The sequence below is a fragment of the Carassius gibelio genome, chromosome B9 (genome assembly GCF_023724105.1).
Source record: "Carassius gibelio isolate Cgi1373 ecotype wild population from Czech Republic chromosome B9, carGib1.2-hapl.c, whole genome shotgun sequence".
NCBI classification, from domain to species: domain Eukaryota; kingdom Metazoa; phylum Chordata; class Actinopteri; order Cypriniformes; family Cyprinidae; genus Carassius; species Carassius gibelio.
In genome coordinates, this window is record NC_068404.1 from 2078570 (window position 1) to 2101773 (window position 23204).

The 23204-nt window shown below is 43.7% G+C and overlaps 1 protein-coding gene and 1 pseudogene across 1 annotated transcript; both read left to right on the forward strand.

Annotated features, from left to right (window-relative positions):
- Positions 1-3993: 3993 nt before the first annotated feature.
- LOC127965503 (uncharacterized) lies at positions 3994-7474 on the forward strand (annotated as a pseudogene).
- Positions 7475-8875: 1401 nt separating this feature from the next.
- Positions 8876-21990, forward strand: lnpa (limb and neural patterns a). The gene is made up of 13 exons (XM_052566306.1): positions 8876-9042; positions 10240-10336; positions 11371-11412; positions 12326-12513; positions 12657-12715; positions 12833-12873; positions 14455-14538; positions 14623-14674; positions 15148-15333; positions 16779-16884; positions 17784-17854; positions 18015-18176; positions 21066-21990. The coding sequence occupies exons 2-13, from the start codon at positions 10310-10312 to the stop codon at positions 21227-21229; spliced, it is 1182 nt and encodes a 393-aa protein (XP_052422266.1). The 5' UTR covers positions 8876-9042; positions 10240-10309; the 3' UTR covers positions 21230-21990.
- The last annotated feature ends 1214 nt before the right edge of the window (positions 21991-23204 follow it).

The following is a 23204-nucleotide window of genomic DNA, read 5'->3' on the forward strand; positions in this document are numbered from 1 at the left end:
ATCGGGCACCGCCTCGGCCACTCGAACAGCATCGAGCACCTCCTCGGGAACAGCCTCGGGAACAGCATCGGGCACCGCCTCGGCCACTCGAACAGCATCGAGCACCTCCTCGGGAACAGCCTCGGGCACCGCCTCGGGAACAACATCGGGCACCGCCTCGGGAACTGCATCGGGCACCGCCTCGGGAACTGCATCGGGCACCGCCTCGGGAACTGTATCGGGCACCGCCTCGGGAACAGCATCGGGCACCGCCTCGGGAACAACATCGGGCACCGCCTCGGGAACAGCATCGGGCACCGCCTCGGGCACCGCCTCGGGAACAGCATCGGGCACCGCCTCGGGAACTGCATCGGGCACCGCCTCGGGAACCGCATCGGGCACCGCCTCGGGAACCGCATCGGGCACCGCCTCGGGAACAGCCTCGGGAACTGCATCGAGCACCGCCTCGGGAACTGCATCGGGCACCGCCTCGGGAACTGCATCGGGCACCGCCTCGGGAACAGCATCGGGCACCGCCTCGGGAACTGCATCGAGCACCGCCTCGGGAACTGCATCGGGCACCGCCTCGGGAACAGCATCGGGCACCGCCTCGGGAACTGCATCGGGCACCGCCTCGGGAACTGCATCGGGCACCGCCTCGGGAACTGCATCGGGCACCGCCTCGGGAACAGCATCGGGCACCGCCTCGGGAACAACATCGGGCACCGCCTCGTGAACAGTATCGGGCACCGCCTCAGGAACAGCATCGGGCACCGCCTCGGGAACAACATCGGGCACCGCCTCGGGAACAACATCGGGCACCGCCTCGGGCACCTCCTCGGGAACAGCATCGGGCACCGCCTCGGGAACTGCATCGGGCACCGCCTCGGGAACTGCATCGGGCACCGCCTCGGGAACCGCATCGGGCACCGCCTCGGGAACCGCATCGGGCACCGCCTCGGGAACAGCATCGGGCACCTCCTCGGGAACAGCCTCGGGAACTGCATCGAGCACCGCCTCGGGAACTGCATCGGGCACCGCCTCGGGAACAGCATCGGGCACCGCCTCGGGAACAGCATCGGGCACCTCCTCGGGAACAGCCTCGGGAACTGCATCGAGCACCGCCTCGGGAACTGCATCGGGCACCGCCTCGGGAACAGCATCGGGCACCGCCTCGGGAACTGCATCGGGCACCGCCTCGGGAACTGCATCGGGCACCGCCTCGGGAACTGCATCGGGCACCTCCTCGGGAACAGCCTCGGGAACTGTATCGAGCACCGCCTCGGGAACTGCATCGGGCACCGCCTCGGGAACAGCATCGGGCACCGCTTCGGGAACAGCCTCGGCCTCTCGAACAGCATCGAGCACCTCCTCGGGAACAGTCTCGGCCACAGCATCGGGCACCGCCTCGGGAACAGCCTCGGCCTCTCGAACAGCATCGAGCACCTCCTCGGGAACAGCCTCGGCCTCGGGAACAGCATCGGGCACCGCCTCGGGAACAGCATCGGGCACCGCCTCGGGAACAGCATCGGGCACCGCCTCGGGAACTGCATCGGGCACCGCCTCGGGAACTGCATCGGGCACCGTCTCGGGAACTGCATCGGGCACCGTCTCGGGAACTGCATCGGGCACCGCCTCGGGAACAGCATCGGGCACCGCCTCGGGAACAGCATCGGGCACCGCCTCGGGAACTGCATCGGGCACCGCCTCGGGAACTGCATCGGGCACCTCCTCGGGAACAGCCTCGGGCACCTCCTCGGGAACAGCCTCGGGAACTGTCTCGAGCACCGCCTCGGGAACTGCATCGGGCACCGCCTCGGGAACAGCCTCGGGAACTGCATCGAGCACCGCCTCGGGAACTGCATCGGGCACCGCCTCGGGAACTGCATCGGGCACCGCCTCGGGAACAGCATCGGGCACCGCCTCGGGAACTGCATCGGGCACCGCCTCGGGAACTGCATCGGGCACCGCCTCGGGAACAGCCTCGGCCTCTCGAACAGCATCGAGCACCTCCTCGGGAACAGCCTCGGCCTCGGGAACAGCCTCGGCCACCGCCTCGGCCTCCGGAACAGCAGCGGGCACCGCCTCGGTCTCCGGAACAGCAGCGGGCACCGCATCGGGAACAGCCTCAGCCACCGCCTCCGGAACAGCAGCGGGCACCGCATCGGGAATGGCCTCATGGATGGCAGCGGCCCGCTCGGGAACGTTCTCCGGGTCCTGAGGAACAGTAGCTGCCTGTCTCCTCCTCCGCCCTCTACGATGGAGAATCGGTGTCGTTGAGTCGGCCATCTTGTGCTGTGGTGCTGGGCTGGCAGCCATCTTGGGCTGTGGCGCTGGGCTGGCGGCCATCTTGGGCTGTGGTGCTAGGCTGGCGGCCATCTTGGGCTGTGGCGCTAGGCTGGCGGCCATCTTGGGCTGTGGCGCTAGGCTGGCGGCCATCTTGGGCTGTGGCGCTAGGCTGGCGGTCATCTTGTGCTGTGGGGCTGGGCTGGCGGCCATCTTGGGTTGTGGGGCTGGGCTGGCGGCCATCCTGTGCTGTGGGGTTGGGGTGGCGGCCATCTTGTGCTGTGGGGCTGAGCTGGCAGCCATTTGGTGCCGCTGCACAGGACTGGCGGCCATCTGGTACCACGGCGCTGGCTCAGCCGATCTGCATCTCCCCTCTCCTCTCGGGACATCCTGGGGAAATGGCAGCCCCCATCCGAATCTCGGTTCGATGGGAGGCCACAGTGGCGATCGCTGCCGGACCTCCTCTCGACCGCTTGCTCCGGAGCGACCTCCCCTGGTCCCCCGGAACACCACTAGGCGAGAGCCCTCAAAACCATTTCGCTTGCTGGCTGATGAAGACATGGCAGCAGACATACCGCTGGATCCTTGATTGATGGAGTCCTTCTGTCACGGTAGGGTTTAGGAGAAACACAAAGAGAGGGTTGGATCCAAATGCAGGTAAGGGTTTTATTTAAACAGAAGGGTAAATACAAAATAAACAGTCATGAGAGACAAACAAAACCAAAAGAGGGAACCGGATGAAACGGGGAACTCGGAAGAACGAGAAGGTAGAGGAAATCTTGGGGAACGAGAGCATGAGACACATAGGGTAAGGACTCCATAATGACAACAGAGAAAGACGGCTCTATATAGGGAAACTAATGACAGAGTATTGTCAACACCTGTGCGATTCTAATTGGAGTGCAATTACTGTGAAGACACAACCAGACTAGCGGAATTAAAGTGCCTATGGTGAAGTGCCTAAGGAGAAGTGAGCTCACTAGGGAACACCCAGGAAAACAAAGACTGGCAGCGTGACAGTGCACTGGATTTAATCTACTCACACTGTGTTGTGAAAGTTATACATTTATGAGTACAGTTGCTGTCCATGGTGCTGATCTTCACTATTTCCAGCTGAGGCAGTATGGTCCAACCCAACCCATGCATGGTCCTTATAGCACACATGCTAGCTCTAGATTTCATACTGAATGCCCCATCCTCTCTCCATTTCAGAGTTATCAGATTCCGAAGAGAGAGCACCAATCATCAGAAGCATTGGCAGGTTTCTCAAAAAATATTTGCCGTTGCTTTTTTAACATGAAGTCTTGAAATGGTCTTGTGTAATATTCACTGATAGCTACCTTTTTATTTTAAAATAAAGTTTCAGATCAGTACTTTGTAAAGTGCTGAATGGGATGATATAGCTTTTATTATATTTCAGGACAGTTTAAGACATCCATATAGCCAAATTAATGACAAATACTGGGATATTGTAAAAATGAATAAATCAATGCATGACAGAGACCATGTACTACTTAAACATCAGAAAATAAATAAATAAATGGATTAACCAATTATCCTGTAATATAATTACTATGACGTGATGACGTGTCCAAGTAGCACCAGAAGGTGTATCCAAACTCAAACCTACCTGGCACAGCCAGTGACCTCCAGGAAAGTCTGGATGACATCCACGAATAGAGTGGCGACGGCTGGAGAGACAGCAGACAGCTCGGAAAGACGGCAACCGGGGGCAGGGAGGGCTAGCCCCCCGACCTGCAGCTCCTGAGAGGGAGCACCCACAACAAGCTACGAAGAACCCCACAGAAATATACCCCCAGGGATACCCGAGAGGGGGGGAGAATGAGCATCCCAATCGGACGGAATTACCGGTAACGACCCAAGCAAATGTACAACGGATTACGAGCGCAGTCTGTATTTGCGGCAAGGTCTGCAAAAACCTGAAGGGCCTGAAGATCCACCAGGCAAAGATGGCCTGCCTCAGGAGGGATCAAGTGAAGCTACGCTCAGGTACGGCAGCTGGGGCAGCAGTTACTGTCACACCGGCTGCTGAACCTGGTGAGACGGAGGAGGAGCCGGGTCCGGAATCTCCCCACAGTACCCGGAACCTCCATGCCACACAAATTCCCCCACCAAGCAGGAAATCGGAACACCGTAGGGTGAAGTGGCCTGCCGCAAACAATAAGGAGTGGCTTAAGCTGGACGAGGATGTAGACAAGTGCCTGGAATCCATCTCAAGGGGCAGTGTCGACCAGAAGCTCCAGACCATGTGTACCATCATAATGAACATGGGAGCAGAGCGGTTTGGTGTCGAGGAAAGAAGAGGAGGTAGGAATCCAGCGAAGCTCAACCGGCGAGAAGCCAAGATCAGTCAGCTGAGACAAGAACTAAAATCCCTGAGACGTCAGTTCAAGATGGCCAAGGAAGAAGAAAGGGCTGCCTTGTCAGAACTCACAAACATCATAAGGAAGAGACTCATCTCACTGAGGAGAGCTGAACGGCACCGAAGGAAGGGCAAGGAAAGGGCTCAGAAACGTAGTGCTTTCATTGGCAATCCCTTCAGCTTTATCAAGAAACTACTGGGCCAGAAGCAAAGTGGCCACCTCGCTTGCCCGGTAGAGGAGATCGACAACCATCTCCACGCCACTTTTAGTGACACCTTGAGGGACCATGACCTTGAACCTTGCAGGGATTTGGTGGCGCCACCTGAACCAGGGATCCAATTCGACAGCGCTGAACCCACGCTGAAATAGGTGGAAGAAGCCGTTAGAGCGGCAAGATCCAGCTCCGCTCCCGGTCCCAGCGGGGTCCCCTATAAGGTCTACAAGCAGTGCCCGCAGCTCCTCAGATGTCTCTGGAAGATCCTGAAGGTGATCTGGCGGAGAGGGAAAGTAGCTGCGCAATGGAGGTACGCTGAGGGAGTCTGGATTCCGAAGGAGGAGGGCTCTTGCAACATTGATCAGTTTCGCATCATCTCGCTGCTCAGTGTTGAAAGCAAGATTTTTTTCAAAATCGTGTCCCAACGTCTGTCAGACTTCCTCCTGAAGAACACCTACATTGACACCTCAGTCCAGAAGGGAGGAGTCCCAGGAGTACCTGGATGTCTGGAGCACACAGGGGTGGTGACACAGCTGATCCGGGAGGCTAAGGAGAGCAAAGGAGATCTGGCAACTCTCTGGCTTGACCTGGCCAATGCCTACGGGTCTATTCCACACAAGCTCGTTGAAACCGCACTGGTAAGACACCATGTTCCTGTCAAGATCCGCAACCTCATCTTGGACTATTACTACAACTTCAGCGCACGAGTCTCTTCAGGCCAAGTAACATCCTCATGGCATCAACTTGAAAAGGGGATAATCACTGGCTGCACAATCTCTGTATCTCTCTTCTCACTGGCCATGAACATGATTGTCAAGTCGGCCGAGGTGGAATGCAGAGGGCCCAAGTCAAAATCTGGGACCCGTCAGCCCCCCATAAGAGCCTTCATGGACGACTTAACAGTGATGACAACATCTGTTCCAGGGTGCAGGTGGCTTCTACAGGGGCTGGAACGGCTCATCTCCTGGGCAAGGATGAGCTTCAAGCCTGCCAAGTCCAGGTCTCTGGTCCTAAGGAAGGGTAAAGTGTCCGACCGTTTCCGCTTTGCCCTGGGAGAGACCATGATTCCATCAGTGACTGAAAAACCAGTCAAGAGCTTGGGGATGTTCTTTGATAGCTCCCTGAAGGACTCAGCTGCCATAAAACAAACCAAGTGCGACCTGACTACCTGGCTCACTGCGATTGACAGATGTGGTCTCCCCGGAAAATTCAAAACCTGGATCTACCAGCACGGAGTCTTGCCAAGAATACTCTGGCCCCTATTAGTCTACGAGGTACCAACATCAACAGTCGAGGTTCTAGAGAAGTCTATCAGCCAGTTCCTCAGAAAATGGCTGGGGCTCCCTCGGTCCTTGAGCAGCATTGCCCTTTACGGCCATTCCACCAAGTTGCATCTTCCTTTGAGTGGACTATCAGAGGAGTTCAAAGTCACCGCTCAAGAGAGGTATTGATGTACAGGGACTCCAAAGACACAAAAGTCGCAGCAGCAGGAATCCTCGTGAAGACCGGAAGAAAGTGGCAGGCGCAAGAAGCCGTCACTAAAGCTGAGGCACGACTAAGGCACAAAACGCTGGTGGGCTCCGTGGCAATGGGACGAGCAGGTCTTGGTTGTTTTCCCAAGCCACGTTATGATCTGGCTCATGGAAAAGAGAGGCGCAAACTGATTCAGGACGAGATACGAGCAGAGGTGGAGGAAGAACGCTACACCAAAATGGCCAGCATGTCCAAACAAGGAGCGTGGACCAGGTGGGAACATGCAGATCCACGCAGAATAACCTGGGCAGAGCTCTGGAAAGCAGAGCCATTTCGGATCAAGTTTCTTGTCCAATCCGTCTATGACGTCCTCCCAAGCCCAGCTAACCTGCACACCTGGGGCCTGGCAGACACTCCTGAGTGCAAGTTGTGCAAGAAGAGGGGCACACTGGAGCACATTTTGAGCAGCTGCTCAAGAGCGCTAGGGGAAGGGCGGTACCGCTGGCGCCACGACCAGGTGCTAAAGGCTTTGGCGGACTCCATCTGCACAGCGATCCAGCTCAGCAAGACCCAGGCAGCCCCCAAACAAACAATCACCTTCATTAGAGCTGGGCAGAAGGAACAATTCCACCGGCCTAGCTCTACGGTGGGGCTCCTCTCCACTGCTCATGATTGGCAGCTTCAGGTTGACCTTGGAAGACAGCTTAAGTTCCCAGGCAACATCACAGCCACTTCTCTCCGCCCAGACATGGTGCTAACATCTGAGTCTACCAAGCAAGTGGTTATCCTGGAACTAACTGTCCCCTGGGAAGACCGTATTGAAGAGGCCCACGAGCGTAAGAGGGCTAAGTACGCAGGGCTCAGCTCGGAATGTCGGAACAATGGCTGGAAAACTCACTGCGAGCCAGTCGAGGTCGGGTGCCGAGGCTTCGCTGGCCACTCACTGATGCGAACCCTCAAACTCCTTGGAGTGAAGTTGGAGTGATTGAAAAAAGCCACCACAAACATCTTAGAGGCCGCAGAGAGGGCTTCTCGGTGGCTGTGGATCCGTAGGGGGGATCCGTGGAGCAACCTGCCACTTGGACACAAGCCGGGGACTGATCACCCCCGGTTGGGTCGCCCGGGTGAGGGTGTATGAAGATTAAAGACCCGAAACACCCTATGATCCCGGGTTTTTCACGATGACGTGTCCAAGTAGCACCAGAAGGTGTATCCAAACTCACTATTCAACAGTAAAGGTATGCAAATTCTAACCCTCTATAATAATGGCAAAACATACATTCTTGTTGTATGTTTTTGTTTTTGTCAGCTCTGAGCAGCTGACCGAAATAATGACCTAAAATGTGCTTCATTCATTTGAAGTTAAAAATATTATGTTACATCACTGAATCAACCAAAACCAGAACAAGAACAACAGACATTAGGTTACACCAAAAAAACTAAATTTAAGTGTAAGGAAGAAATAATTTCTTAATTAAACAATGGCAGGTTGCTACTGTTTACTGTGTACATTTTATATATGTTAACATAAAAATGTGCCTTATTTGTTTGTATGTATATATATATATATATATATATATATATATATATATATATATATATATATATATATATATATATATATATAACTGAACCTAAATAGGCATATTTATATAGTTACATCAGAAAAACTACATTTGAGGGTAAGATGATTTTGGAATAGCCTTTAATATGCCCTATATGCTTTGTTTCTCTACAAGGACATACCAATTTCTCCTCATCATATTATACAGCACCTAAACAAAGACAACCATTATATATTCACATTCAAGCCTTTTTTTTTTATTTTATCTTTTGGAATGGGAATTAATGGAACTGACAAACCTAGTATAGGCTAATTTTCTTCAGCTACATAAAAAAATAACCAAACTGCTCATCACATATTTGCAATGTACATTTCACCACCTCATGCAGACCTTTCTAGTTCTACTTTTCTCCAGAAAGTATGCTATATATAAAAAAAGACATATAAGTCATAAAGTAGTGGATTACAGTTGTCTGTGTCTGTTTTGTGTGTCTTTGCCAGTTTACATGTACTGTAGTAATATGCATAAGCAATAATCAGAATATTAGATGTAAATTGTAGCCTACTGTCCCATTACCTTAATCCAAGTAAACTGGTGTCATGTATGGCACAAAGCCAATTACTGGTACTGTCAATAGCATAAAAGTCTATTCATACAAAGTTTCTTACTGATTGGTCATTCATTCAAGTATATCTTTTAAAATGGATTACAAGCTACTATTATTTTAATGTCACTATTTTAAATAAACATTAATTATGAAGGAAATGTGAATGTAACATTTTATATTAGCACATTTTATATTAGCATATACAGCAATGTAACGTTTTCAAATACAGTAACACTGTTATAGTATTATTATAGTATCATTTAATTTAAAACACTCAATATAAGCATATATATAGCGTATAACTTTTTGAAATCTCTTGTTTCCGCCGTGACGTAAACTCTGCAGAAGCACGGCGTGATGTTCGTTCTATTTTCCCGCGCTTTGAGAGAGAGCGAGTGCTCGATCACGTGACAGAGCAGTGAAGTGGAGGAGGTCCGTGCCGCGTGGGCTTGTGGGAACAGTTTGATGACGTAGGTTGTGGAAGTGCAGAAATAATATCGCGAGTCTCGTCTGGATAATATCTTTTTTTCAGGGGTAAGGCATCCTCATTGATCGTTTGTTGTGTTTGTTTTCGGCGTGTTTATGCACAAAATCGCTGTATAACAGGGCGTGCGTGTCAGAGAGCACAACACGGCGTCTAATCTCGTCTCTGTATCAGCTGACAGCAGCAGGCTAGGCTTTCTCAAAGTGAGGCTTTGTAGGTCTGCATTTAACGTTAAAATACTCCTGATACTATAGATTAAGGAAACATAATCTGTCGGAAAATATATGCTATGCTAAAACGTATAAAGCGCAATGTTTTTGCTGACAGAATGAAATTGTTGAAGTTTCTTGATTAATCATCGTTTCAAAAATATAGTGCGAATCGTTTTTTAAAAGTAAGTAAATGTTAGATTTAATCACACTAGACCTGAATTTTCCCGGAATATAAGAGTTTGATTTTGATCTTAAACCGCATTCCAAGCTGTTAGGGTGAGGCTGAATAAAGTTATAAATAAACTGACTTTCATTGGTGCTTCCAGCGGGTTTTCTCACCACTATCCACTCTTCAAACACTCTGAGCTCTGGAGGACTCTGCAGTTTAAAATAGAGGAGTGTCTTGTTACTTTCCAGAGCCTCCAGGTTTTGTGTGAGCTGTGAAGATGTTTGATGTCACTCATGCATCTGACCCTGCATGTGTGAGATACAGTGGGATCTGGAAGCACTTGCACATGCATTGCATGCCATGATTTCTGAATGAAAGATCAGATGTCATTGCAACAGAAAACAAAACTTAACTTTGAGTGGTATTTTTTGTAAAGTAGAACTGCACAAATGCACTCTTCAAGCAAAGCATCTGTCGAAAAATACGTTTGTTTGGTTTAAAATGACTAAGCAATAGATATAGGAAGACAAAAGGTATTGGAACATTCATGGGTCATATTGCAGGCTAATATGATAATCAACACGTGTGCGTTTGATTACTACTAAAAATCAAATGGATCAGAAAATTAACTTGGTTCTGAGAAAAAAAAAAAAAAAACTCAAGCAGCATTTGTTTGAAGACATGCACACTTTTAATAAATGTGACTTAAGCACCCAAATGTTTGTGAATAAAAGCCTACTTAGGTTTTATAATCCATTCTCATCTAATCCGTGTGTTTTCCCAAGTGGAAAACATAGATCATAATCTTGTTTGTGTCTTAAGTATTGTTTTTGTTGAATGAAATGGTTGCCTTTATTTGTGAACAGGTGTCTGGCTTTGGTGTGGACGACAGGAGAAACAGAGCCCAGGCTTGGAGAGAAGGACTGTCCTCACAAGATGGGGGCTTTGGTGTCTCGCTGGAGGGTAAACGTGCTTCATTCACTCAACCTGTAGGATGTACACTTATGCTGTATGCAGTATTTATGTTAACATCTGCAATTTGATTTTAAAGTGGATTGAAAGAGATGTCACACAGACGTATGGCGTGCTGTTGTCTTTCTTGAATGCTACAAAGCCTTAAAGGAATAGATCACCAAAAAATGAAAGTTAATTGAAATTTTACTCACTTAAGGGACATCCAAGATGTAGATGAGTTTGTTTCTTCATCAGATTTGTAGAAATGTATCCTTGTATCACTTGCTCAGCAGTGTATGCTTTGCAGTGAATGGGTGCCGTCAGATTGAGAGTCCAAACAGCTGATAAAAACATCACAATAATCCAAGTAGTCTTGAAGGAAAAAGCTGCATGTTTGTAAGAAACAAATATATTGTTAAGGTGTTTTAACTTTAAACTGTCTCTAATCTATAATAATGCTTCCTTCAGTGAAAATGTCCATCAAAATCACATCCTGCATCCAAATCCACAGACATATTTGATAATATCTTTTATGGACTGCTTTTGATGCTTGATTTTCGCAAGAAGTTTTTATACGCTGTTTGGACTCTCATTCTGACGGCACCCATTCACTGCAGAGCATCCATTGGTGAACAAGTGATGTAATGCTAGTCTTGCATGGCATGATGATGAGTAAATCTACAGCGATTTCTATGTTTTGGGTGAACTATTCCTTCAAAAGTTTCATAATTAAGAGTGTGGTTTGATATTAATATAACATGCTATATACCGGGGTGGTGAACGTTAGTCCTGAAGAGCCGCAGTCCTGCAGAGTTTTGCTTCAAGCCTAAATCAAACACATCTGAACAAGCTAATCAATGTCTGAAGGGGTTACTCTGGGTGAGATTTAATTAGGGTTGGAGCTGAACTCTGCAGGACTGTGGCTCTCCAGGACCGCCGTTCATCACCCCTGCTATCTAAATAGAGAAACGTCCCAATTGTGAACATCTGTACCTCCTACCAGCTTGCTTTATTGTTGCTCACTGTACTGTATCCATCCATAGGCAAAGCCCACCACCGTGGAGGTCTTGGAGGGTCTTGATAAGGTATAAAACTGCACTTTCAACCATTTCCTGACTTCACTCATTCAGTCTGTTATACTTTTCTAACATTGAAGGTGTCCTTTTGCATTCAGGCCATGGGAATAATTTGAACTGGTGTATGTATCTATTTATTTATTATTATTTTATCTATGTAATTTAGGTTCAGTTGTGTCTCAGAATAACACATGGTTACAGACAGACACAAATGTCTGCTGCAGAAAGGCACTGTGTGACAGTCATTAGATATTTTAAGATGGGGGTTATACAGTACTACCTCACTGAGAGAGGTCTGTTCAGTTGCCATATCTCAGAGCTTGAGTGTTGTACAAATAACTTGGTTGTACCAAAGAAGCAAAGCCTTCTAATGTGACTTCAAAATGTGATTTAAACACGTTGGACCTGGTGTGTGTCTTGACAAGATTAGATCAGTACGCAGTTAAATTTCATTTCTGCAGGTTCTGATTAGAGCCTGTCTCTCAAGTTCTGCCTTAGGTATTTAGGTCATGGGGATTTGATTCGAGTTTAGACAAAACAACTTTTCCTTTCATACTTTCTGTATGCTGCAGGATATTTTACATTTTTACTTTAATTCGATGTCCTTAAGCCGTCATGCATGCATTTATTTGACCTGATCCTGCTGAAACATACACCTGAAAGTTCTACTGATAGCTTTTGCATGCACACAGTTTCATTAATTGCCATTTTTCTGAAATATATTTGAACTTTAGGCTTAGTATTCAATACCGGGTACAGTTTTAAAGACATCATGTGTTATTTTTGTTGTAATTTTGATAGAAATGTGATTGAATATGAATTATACTCCAAATCTGAGTGTTTTTTTTCTGCTGTTTGAATGCCACTCTCTAATTCCTGGCTTTGTGGGGTTTTATGGAGTGTTTTAATTGATCTCCCTCAGGATATCCAGTCCCTTGAGGAATACAGAGAGAAGAACCAGAAGCAGCTGAAGTTATGGGTTTACAGACTGCTGCTGTACTCGGCCCTGCTGTACTTGATCGCCTGTACAGTCGTCTATGTGTGGTACATCCCAGAGCGGATGATAGGAAAATTAATAGTGGCGTCACCATTCTTGCTATTTCCTCTGTTGTAAGTACTTTCAGTTCAGTTTTTGAATTCAGACCGATGGCACATAGTATGAATTTGAAGTTACTTGAATCTTTTGATATGCAATGCATGAATATCCAAATGATCATATGACTTTATAAATGAGTTGCTTTTCCGGTTTGCAGAGTTTGGCTGCTGAGGAAACTGCTGATTGTTTTATACAACAAACGAACCGAGAGAAACAGTAAGAGATTCTTACTGAACTTGTTTTCATTATGAGGTCACTATGTTAGGATGAGCCAGTGGTGTTCATCGTATCTACGCATTCATTTTTCTGTTCTTTTTATTTTTTGCATCTTAGATGAAAAATTAGAAGAGCTGAGAGCAGAGAAAAAGAAAATAGTGAGTAATCAGTAGCAGTGTATGTCTTTGAATGTCACTTCCTGTTTTTTTTGTCTGTTTTCACAGCTTTATAGAAAGTGGAGGTGCTCTCTCTTATATGTTTGGATCTTTTAATATGAGCGAGTTTGTAATTTCACGCAGTCCGTGTGCTCCCATCTTCCCCTGTGAGCTGGTTAGTCATATGCTAATTAGTGGTCAACCGATATGTATACGATAGCAGATATAGAGCCGAAATTATTATTATTATTTAAATATTATTAATACTTAAGTAATTTGAAATCGTTTGACAATGGATTCAAAAATAAGTGTGTAAAAGAAACATGATTATACTTTAGTACAACTCAGTATTCTGGGATGTTTGTGTGCACTGGGAATCAGATTTTTCAGATAAAGCCAAGGTAACACTTATTTTACACACAGTACAGAGTTAAAATGACATGAATATGACGGGGCAAATTCATAAAGGACAGTATAATTTGAAATAACAAGTTTAAAGCATTAAATTCATACGGACTGACCGTCACGCAGAGAACACGTATGGATAAAATGCTGGTTTTGACTTCGACTTCGACGAAGTTTGCAAGGTTTGTGAAATTAAATGTTCATTAGTCATTCGTTGATTTGTTTAAATTATATAAATGCATATTTGCTTAATGCTGACAGCAAACGAGAAAGTATTATAATGTTTGCATTTCTATTACTAATATGCCTGATATAAAAGCAATATAACAATTTCTGTATACATTAATTTCTTTGTTTAACCGTTAAACAAAGTAATCGGATAAATAATCGGTTTATTAGACAGACTTCTATCCGTATCTCGACAGAACTGTGAAAGATGACTGTGAACAAGTGAGAGAGTGTGAGCACTGTGTGTACTCAGGCACTGCCATCAAAATAAAGTTCGATATTGGTGCCGATATTTGAAAAAGGCCAAATATCGGCCGATATATCTGTCTTTGCTATATATCGGTCGACCACTAATGCGAATGTTAGCACAACAACGTCCTTTTTTCCTTTCATCATATTGTGGCCCTCTGCTGTCAGTGAGAGAAAGAGATCATTTCTGCTCCTAATAAATAATCTGAAATCAATGAAGACGGCGGGTAATTGGCAAAGAGACTTTACTTGGTAAAGTGCTTGGCTAACGACTTGTCTTAAAATGAACAGTGTTTAGTGATGGGAGGAAATAAATCTGAGAAATTGCTTGTCATCCACTGTCATGTCTAATAACTTTCAATAATTACAGCTGATGGATTTTCACACTCCCCATTATCGCAGTAAGGCTTGTAATTATTCTATTCATTAAAGTTAAATAATTAGCACTATTTGCTCTTTTCCCTGAAATGGAGTTTTAAAATAAAACTAAACAGAAGACTTTTTCAGCTTTTAAGCACAGATATAAGCAGCAGGTCTAGTTCCTTCATTTGACTTGGACTGATGGATTTTTTTATAAATTGGAATAAAAAAATAAAAAATAAAAAATCATATCAATGTGTGTCTTCAGTATTAATGCCAACCAGTTGGTATCATTATTTGATGTAATTGTGATTCATGTGATTGTAATGTTTTCACAAACAGCTTGAACAGGTCATGGAAACTGAAACCTACAAAAATGCCAAGCTGATTCTGGAGCGATTCGACCCCGACTCTAAGAAAAAGCTTGTAAGTACCTTATTATAATTAAATCTACAAATGACTCCATTAAATTTGCAAATATTGAAGTGTTTTTCTTGGTTTTCTCTGAAGGAGTTAGAGGCTCAACCCATTGGCCCTCCTGCGACTCCAAGACAAGGCCAAGGTGAGCAATCAAATCTGTTCCCTCAAATCAACTCACAGTTGACCCATGTTCATGGCATTCTTATGATTTATTTTTTTTCCAGACTGTCATCGGAATGTAATAACTTGTTGTAGCATCTTTAATACGTGTTCTTTCCTGCTGATGAAATGTAAAAATGTATCACCAGAAATGCATTTTAGAATTTTTGTCTAGTGTGAAAATATCTGAAACATCTTTTAGAACCTTTTGCTAATTTATTCAGAAATCGCCGAAAAAATAGCCTCGATGCTGGCATGGCATTAAAAAGTGAATAAATAAATAATTCCTGCTGATGAAATCAGAGTCGACTTTGAAATGGCAGGTTTCTGTATTAAGTAAATTTCCTGTTTCTTGATCACCCCAACTGGGGCTGTGGGGATAATCAACCCCAGGTGTACTCTTCAGCTTATCTGGTTTCATATCTCACTGTCAGAATCGTGTCATTTCCTTCTCAGAGCTGCGTCAGCGGCTTGTGACCCCTCGCCCTACTGGACGTCCTCCACCCGTTCCTGGCCCCTCGGCCCCCCCCACTCCACTTTCTGCCCCGGGAGGGCCACCTGAAAAAGGTCTGTCTACATCAACCCCACATGGTTTGATCCGGAGGCCTGGAACCCCGGCTGGGACGCCTGGAGCAGTGATGGGTGCGTCTCATGTACCTCATTGGCTTTACTAGTCATAGAAGGGCTGTTAATGGTTTTTCATCACAGATCTGTAATGTTGTTGTTGTTGTTTAAAGGACAAAACTGACCAGTCATAGTCCTGACCTTACCCTTAAAATCAGAGGGGTATGAGTGGTTGATGCCAAAGTGTTTTTTTGTTTTGTTGTTTGTTTGTTTTTTTTCATGCATGCATGTGTTTTTTTTTCTTTTGTAGCTGATTTAACTGCTACATTTGCCTAAAATCACAGTAAAACTATCAGAGCACACATTGCAATCAGAATTGAGTCAGAAATAAACAGACAAAAAGATCTTGTTGTTAATTAAAATTGTTTAAGAATAAAGCTGAAATTGTTGCATGGACAATTTACTGATATTAAGTTGAGGAACTAAAATTAATAAAGCTGGAAAAAAAAGCACACAACAAAATGACTAAAACGATAAATAAACTTTCAACGAAAGCTGAAAATGTAAAAGTAATTGGTCATGTAATGATATTGCTATATAAATAATACTACAAAAAACACTAGAGCCACTCCAGTCTGTGTTTTATAAAAAAAACAATTCTAAATGGTCTTAACTTTTCTTCTAAAATTAGTGTTTTTCTCAGGCTCCTATATTATGTTTGGCTATTTTACTTCAGCGGTAATTAAAAATACATATTCATTGCCATTAAAGTGAAATTACTGAACCTCTAGACGCGCGAATGTATTCAAAACGTTCAAGCGGCAAACTAGACGCGGTAGACGTGAATTTGATTATCTATTTGCTTTTGGTGTGAACGCATATGCCTAAAAAAAAGCTAAAAATTCAATTTAAAATGAAATCTGAAAATATAAAAAGTAAATGCTAATTCAAGAATATTAATAAATGTTTTAATTGTGCAAAACTAATACTAAAGTAACACCGGAGTAACCGCAGGCTGTTTCAGCTTTATCTTTTGGATGGATAGCGCTATTTCATTTATCCCCATGCAGTCGACTCCAAACATCTGCTAGCAGTGACTGACAGGTGACACAGAGCCTGCTGTGTTAGTCGTGCAAGTTTTGCTGTGTGCTAACAGTCTGGGTCCTGTTCAAGCAAACACCTTTAAGAAGCAATTGGAAGTGAAAAGCACCTTGGTCCACTGCGGCGTCTCCATATGCTGGTAAATGAGTCAGCAGCAGGGATTCCTGACTATGCCAAGTCTGGCAGAAATGACCAGTCTTCTCGCTATGATCGCTCTTGATGTTAAATTATATTAATTATGAGTGTGGATCACAGCGGGCATGAGGAGGGAGCTCCATATCAGTGTCGTTATTAAAAGCTGTCGCCCTTATCATTCATCATCGGCCACGCAGCTCTGAGCCACAGATACTGTCACACGTCTGTGGAGTGCACTGACACGTGTGTGTGTGTGTGTGTGTGTGTGTGTGTGTGTGTGCGCGCAGGAATGCACCCTCCAGGTCCTCCGCTGGCCAGACCCATCCTCCCCAGAGAGCGAGGAGCCATGGACAGGGTCGTTGAGTACCTAGTGGGTGATGGACCTCAGAACAGGTGAATGCTCTGTCTCGAAGCCATGATTTATATCTTTACTTTGAGCAAAATCATGGTGTGATGTGATTTCCGAAAAAGAAAGATCACCATATAATACAGAGAAGTTCAGCTTCTGTTCAGCCAAACCTAGAGAATAAATATCAGCTTGGTTGTATTACATACTGAATATATATATATATATATATATATTTTTAATTCATAAGAAAAGCTGAAAAAAATTGTGTGTACTGGTACTTGCCTAAATGATCAAACTTTTACTTTTACTGGAATGAAATAAAACATAAAAAAAAAAAAAAAACATTTTTTTTTTATAATGGGGCTGGTTAATAAATGTTAACATTTGAAGGTTAAGAATACCTTTCTTTCTTTAAAATATTTACTACTATTCAAAAGTTTGTTTGGCAAGGATGCATTAATTGGATCAGAATTATATGATATAATTTTGAAATAATGAAATAATTTTATTTATATATATATAATTTATATATATATAATTTTTTTTTTTTTTTTTTAATAAATGATGTTCTTTTGAATTTTCTATTTATCAAAGGAAAAACCCATTACAGTTTCCAGGGACATATTAAGCTCTGCATCACAGGAATGAATTACATTTTACAATATATTAAATTAGAAGACAGTTGGGTAAAATGTATACATATTTTACAGTATTACGGTTATACTGTATTTTTGATCAAATAAATGCAGCCTTGGTTAGCTGTTTTGTACTTTAGTTTGAGTAAATTGAGTTGTGAAGGCTAAGCTAGATTTATTAGACTAGCATCTGTTTAGAATATGGTCAGTTTTTGTCATGTGGTCTCTTACAGCTTTAGACTTAAACAAAATGTTTTTTTATTTGTTTTTTTTTTCAGTTGAAATGATTTCTCTCTCTTTTATTGCAGATACGCTCTGATATGCCAGCAGTGCTCGTCTCATAATGGCATGGCTTTAAAGGAGGAGTTTGAATATATTGGTAAGTTTGAGAGAAGAATGCTGTGCCTGTTCAGAAAGTCACCGAGCTCTTTATTCCAGAAGAGGAAGTTTTCTGAATGTAAACACATGCGTTCACCGATCATTAATGATCTGCATGTATATTTTCATATTCATGAGTTTGTTTTTATCGCTTGTTTTAGCATTCAGATGTGCCTACTGTTATTTCCTGAACCCGGCCCGGAAGACACGTCCCCAGGCCCCGCGTCTCCCAGAATTCACCGCAGACACCAAGACGAGCCCAGAGTCAGACCCCCCTGCTGTTGCCATGGAGACAGACCTGTCTAGCTCTCCTCCTGCCCCAGGTACCAGATCTCCACCAGAGTTCACCTGAGCAGCAGCAGGAGATGATGTTTAGATGCTCCTGATATTCTCAGGACTTGTGCGCGGTATTAAAGCATGATTTGTGAAGGGTGGGGTTTGTTTACTGCAGGTCTAGTGTGTGTGTGTGTGTGTGTGTGTGTGTGTGTGTGTGTGTGTGTGTGTGTGAGAGAGTCCCTGCTGCTCGTGCCCTCTGAGAGGACATTTGCTGATGTGCTGAGAGAAGATCTGTGAGGTGATTCAAGGCGTTAGAGTCTTATATTCCTCCCCTCAGTGCTGTCTAGTTAGTAGGGCTTTACCCTGTGTCTCTACCCGACATACACACACACACTCACACACACACACACACACACACACTCTCTGTCTCTCTCTCTACTGTCTTGCTGTTTCTTCTCTTATTATGTGCTCAGTCAATAGCAAGTGATGATTGATGATACATTGAGTGTGTGTGTGTGTGTGTGTGTGTGTGCTCAATTATGCATCTTCATTCTGAAAGTTAGTGTTCTTTTTTTTTTTATGGAAAAATTTTCATTTTGGTTTTTAACACTTAATATAAGGACCAATTCTCACTAACTAGTATCTAATTAGAATATGACTATTATTCACATATTAGCTGTTTATTAGTACTTAAAGTACTAAAAGATAAAAATTATGTCATTAATTACTGGCCCTCATGTTGTTCCAAACCCGTAAGACCTCAGTTCATCTTCTGAACACAGTTTAAAGAGCCAGTAAGATGAAAATTCTAAGCTTCCTATCACTGTTTATAAGTCCTGTACATTAGGTTTAAATCCATCCAAGGTTAAAAAACATTGTCGTTTTGGCAAAATATCATTTTAAAATTACCTCAATTCTCAGAGATCCCCAAACGGTTCGTGCGAAGCTGTTCAAAAGATTCAGTTTCCTTAAACCCCACCTTTCGGTAGCATACTGTGTTCTGATTGGTCAACTAACATAGTCAGTTTTGATTGGTTGTTCCGCACACACCTCCACGGTAAACAATGCGTTAGCATCTTTTTGGGGTGAATTATGTCTTATTCCTCTCATCGCGAAGCAAACAGTAAAATAAAAAACTTGAACAGTCTCGCTGCTTTTTCTTCTGTGTGGGTGTATTCAAGCAGCGCGATTCAGTTTGAATCTGAATAGCGCGTTCAGCTCGGGGGCGTGGTCACATTGGATGTAATGAAGGGAGACGTGAAAAACAGACATCGCGTTGTTTTCATATCAGAATATCTGTTTTCGGCAGCACTTGTTTAGTTTTAAAGTAGACATGTCAAGCTTTCTATAGATATCGCTCTCATGTCTCTTCGTTGAGTATTCACGGAGTTACACTTCATTTTAATGACGTGTTTGTACATGACGATCAGCGCAGACAGCACACATACTGATAAGACGCTCGGGAGAAAATAAACACATAACTTCATAATCATACTTTGCGTTGTGATTCGGAGATGCTCGTTATTCTAAATAAAGTTGGTAATGAACCCTCTTTTATGGCCAAACGCTTTGAAAATCCCGCTGTACTCACCGAGATTAGAAAAGCAGTCATCAGTGAAATGTTGTGAACACAACAAAAGGGATTTGTTGTACTGATCTGGTATTGTGGTGAAAATGAATTTAAGCCATTGGTTCTTCTGATCTTCATTCTTTGGCAGTGAAAATAAAACAAACTTGCCTTTACAATTAAAAACACTGTCTCCTCGACATGATGCTCTCACACCAACCAGAGCGTCTGTGTGTGTGGGGGGTGGGGCAGGTCAGAGTTTCGTTTCTCTCAAGACGGTAGGCGGAGATTATTATGCAAAGTGTTCTAGTGACGTACATAGAGATGGGCAAAAGATCTGAAATCTATAACGACTCGTTTCAGCGATTCAGAGTCGACTCCTTACTTTAGAAGCCAATAACTTTATAAATCGTGTACTTTTTGGTTTAATTATTTGCACATTGTTTACACTGATGGACAGCTACATCATACACTGTAATACAGGTAATTTTTGATTTCCCATCTGTGTGGCTCTTTAAGATATTTTAGAATTAGTCAAAGAGCTCTCAGTGCTTCCATTGAAGCTGTGTGTACGGTATACTGTCCATGTCCAGAAAGGTAAGAAAAACATCTTCAAAGTAGTCCATGTGACATCAGAGGGTCAGTCAGAATTTGTTGAAACATCGAAAATAAATTTTGGTCCAAAAATAGCAAAAACTACAACTTTATTCAGCATCGTCTTCTCTTCCGTGTCTGTTGTGAGAGAGTTCAAAACAAAACAGTTTGTGATATCCGGTTCGCTAATGAATCATTCGATTCAACCAGATCTTTTTGAAACGGTTCACCAAATCAAACTGAATCATTTTAAACTGTTTGCGTCTCCAATACGCATTAATCCAAAAATGAATTCAAACAAACCAATATCCCGGAGTAATTCATTTACTCAAACAGTACACTGACTGAACTGCTGTGAAGAGAGAACTGAAGATGAACACTATGATTTCTGAAGATCATTTGACACTGAAGACTGGCTGAATGACGCTGAAAATACAGCTTTGATTACAAAAATTACTTTTTAAAATGTATATTTAAATAGAAAATAGCTGTTTAAAATTTTAATATTCTACAAATATTACTGTGTGGTTTACAAATCAAAATTACTTTGCTTTTGCTGTTTCAAATCAGCTTTACAGAAAGTCACATTATGTGTGTAGTGCCTTAATGCTTCAACAAAGAGCACTTTTAGGGTATGATGGTGGAATAAATAACGAATCTCTAAATTTAGATCTAGCTATATTGTATTTATTTTGTGCATGAAAATGCAATTATATGCCTCTCTTCACAGTGAATTGAATCTTGCTAACATGCGCTCCTATCGTTTGTTCATTAGAGGGTAAAGCAGCCAGTCCAGGGCTTGTGAAAGCAGAAGCTGGAGAGCAGCAAGCACCAGACAGTCTCTTAGAGGAGAAGCATCCAGAAGATCCAGATCCCCTCACCAGCGTCCCTGACAAACCAGAGGACGAGCACAATGTGTCCGCCATGGAAGTAGACTAGAGAGAGGGGATTTATGTGTTTGTGTGGGTTTGATTTTCACATTCTTTACCTTTAGTTTATTTGTATCCTTTTAATTTCTATTAAAAGTGTTATTCCATCGATTAGTAGAGCAAAGTTAAGTAGAAATGAAAAGTTCAGTGGTCAAAGGGATTCTTGTGAAGGTTTTTCTTTATTTTTTATCTTCAATAATTAACTAAATTGCTGAATTTGTAAGTCAAGCATTATAGTGTCTTTGTTTACAATAGAACCTGTGTGTAAAAGCTAAACTTTACAGATGTTTTTCAGCACATAACTCTTCTCTTATTCTCTTAGTTTGAAAGAAAAGCAGCTATTGACATGCATTTCGTTTGGCATGTAAGCACTGTTTTGTGACTGAATGTATTTAATATTCTTATTTACAATATGTAATAATGCAAAAAATGTCCTGTTAAGAAGTATATTTATGCTATTTATAGTTATTAATAACCTCTCAGTGCCTGTTTTTGAAGTGTAGCATACATTAGGTGCTGTGCAGCAAGAGATTGCTCCCATGTTTACATGTCTGTTCAGGTATTGTCATAGAAATGTCTGGCTATTTATTACGGTATAAAAACAGCCCTTCAGTGTTTTCTCAGCCTCATGTGCCTTCATGTTCGACCTGCTTCAAGATTGAAGAAGAGCAGATGAATTATCTAAGAGCATAGCATAATGTGCGAAAATACAGTGCTGTTTGTATTTTGTCAACAAGGATTAATATGAGAAATAAAGTTTTTAAAACATTATCCTGATGTTGAGATGTGGAGTTCTTTTTATGTGGAGTGCATTTTATTTTTAATGGAATGTATTTATTTTAATCTTTATGCATTTGTTTAATGCAGTATTACTCAAGCTTTCAGGTATAAATGCCATTGTAAGCCTTTTTGGGACCTGTGAATTCTGCACTGAACCGTCCCATGTAAAGTAAAACCACTTTTCTGTTCCACTGATATAACCTATCTTCTTCTCTTTTAAAAAATCTGTTATTTTCTGGGCTTGAGAGTGAAGGGGTCATGGTTCTGCAGGTAGAGATGTGTAGTTATTGTTCCTAGCTAGTGTTATTTGTGTTGAGAGATTGCCGGTCAGTGGATATGCCACTTGAATGCTTAAGTGACCCTGCTCAAGTGAGCGTGAGAGAGCATCTGTGTGCTCGGCCGAAATAGGCTGTTAGGGCTGTTAGCGGCCTGCGGCATTGCCCTGCCCGCTTTGACATGGAGAGAAATCGAGAAGAATGTGTTCAAACACAGTCCATTTTCATTAAGCAGCCTATTTTAGCTTGTGATCATTTTATTTTAGCTCATTGATCATTTCAGACAGTATTAGATAATGGGAGTGACACACAAGCCCAACTGAGCTTGATTACTTGACCCTCTTCATTTGCAACAAGAGCGCTATCTCTGCCCCTTGACACACGCTCGCGCTCCCTGCCGCTCAGTCTCTCACATTTGTCTTTGGGATTTTATAATGCATGTTTACAGATACGTGACCCCCTGAGCACAGCAATGCATCACTGTCAGCGGGACAGTGGCACCTGATTCCCATACACTGCGCCTCTCTCTGACCTCTGACAGCACCCTGGCGCTCCAGATAAAATAACCCGTCAATAGGACATTTGAACCTTTCCCAGCAAATATGATGTAGATCAAGTGTTGGTGAATCACTGGTGAGTCAAACTCCTCACTACATCATGCTGCGAGAGATGAGGTTTATTTTCTTTGACGTCTTTGGTAGTGCACTGTCAGTAAAATCATTTTGTGTGTTTTGAATTCCCATCCATTTAAACAGTGTGCGAGCTTGGCGCTCAAAGCCACTTTTTCATGTTTGTGGCTTTTTTTATTGAGGATTTCTCTCAGGCAGAAGGAGTGATTAGATATGAATCCATCGTGATAGCCATTTCGCTTTCTCTCATAGAAAGAGTCATATTTCTAGTTAGTTTCATGCCATCTCTGTCCTGCCTCAT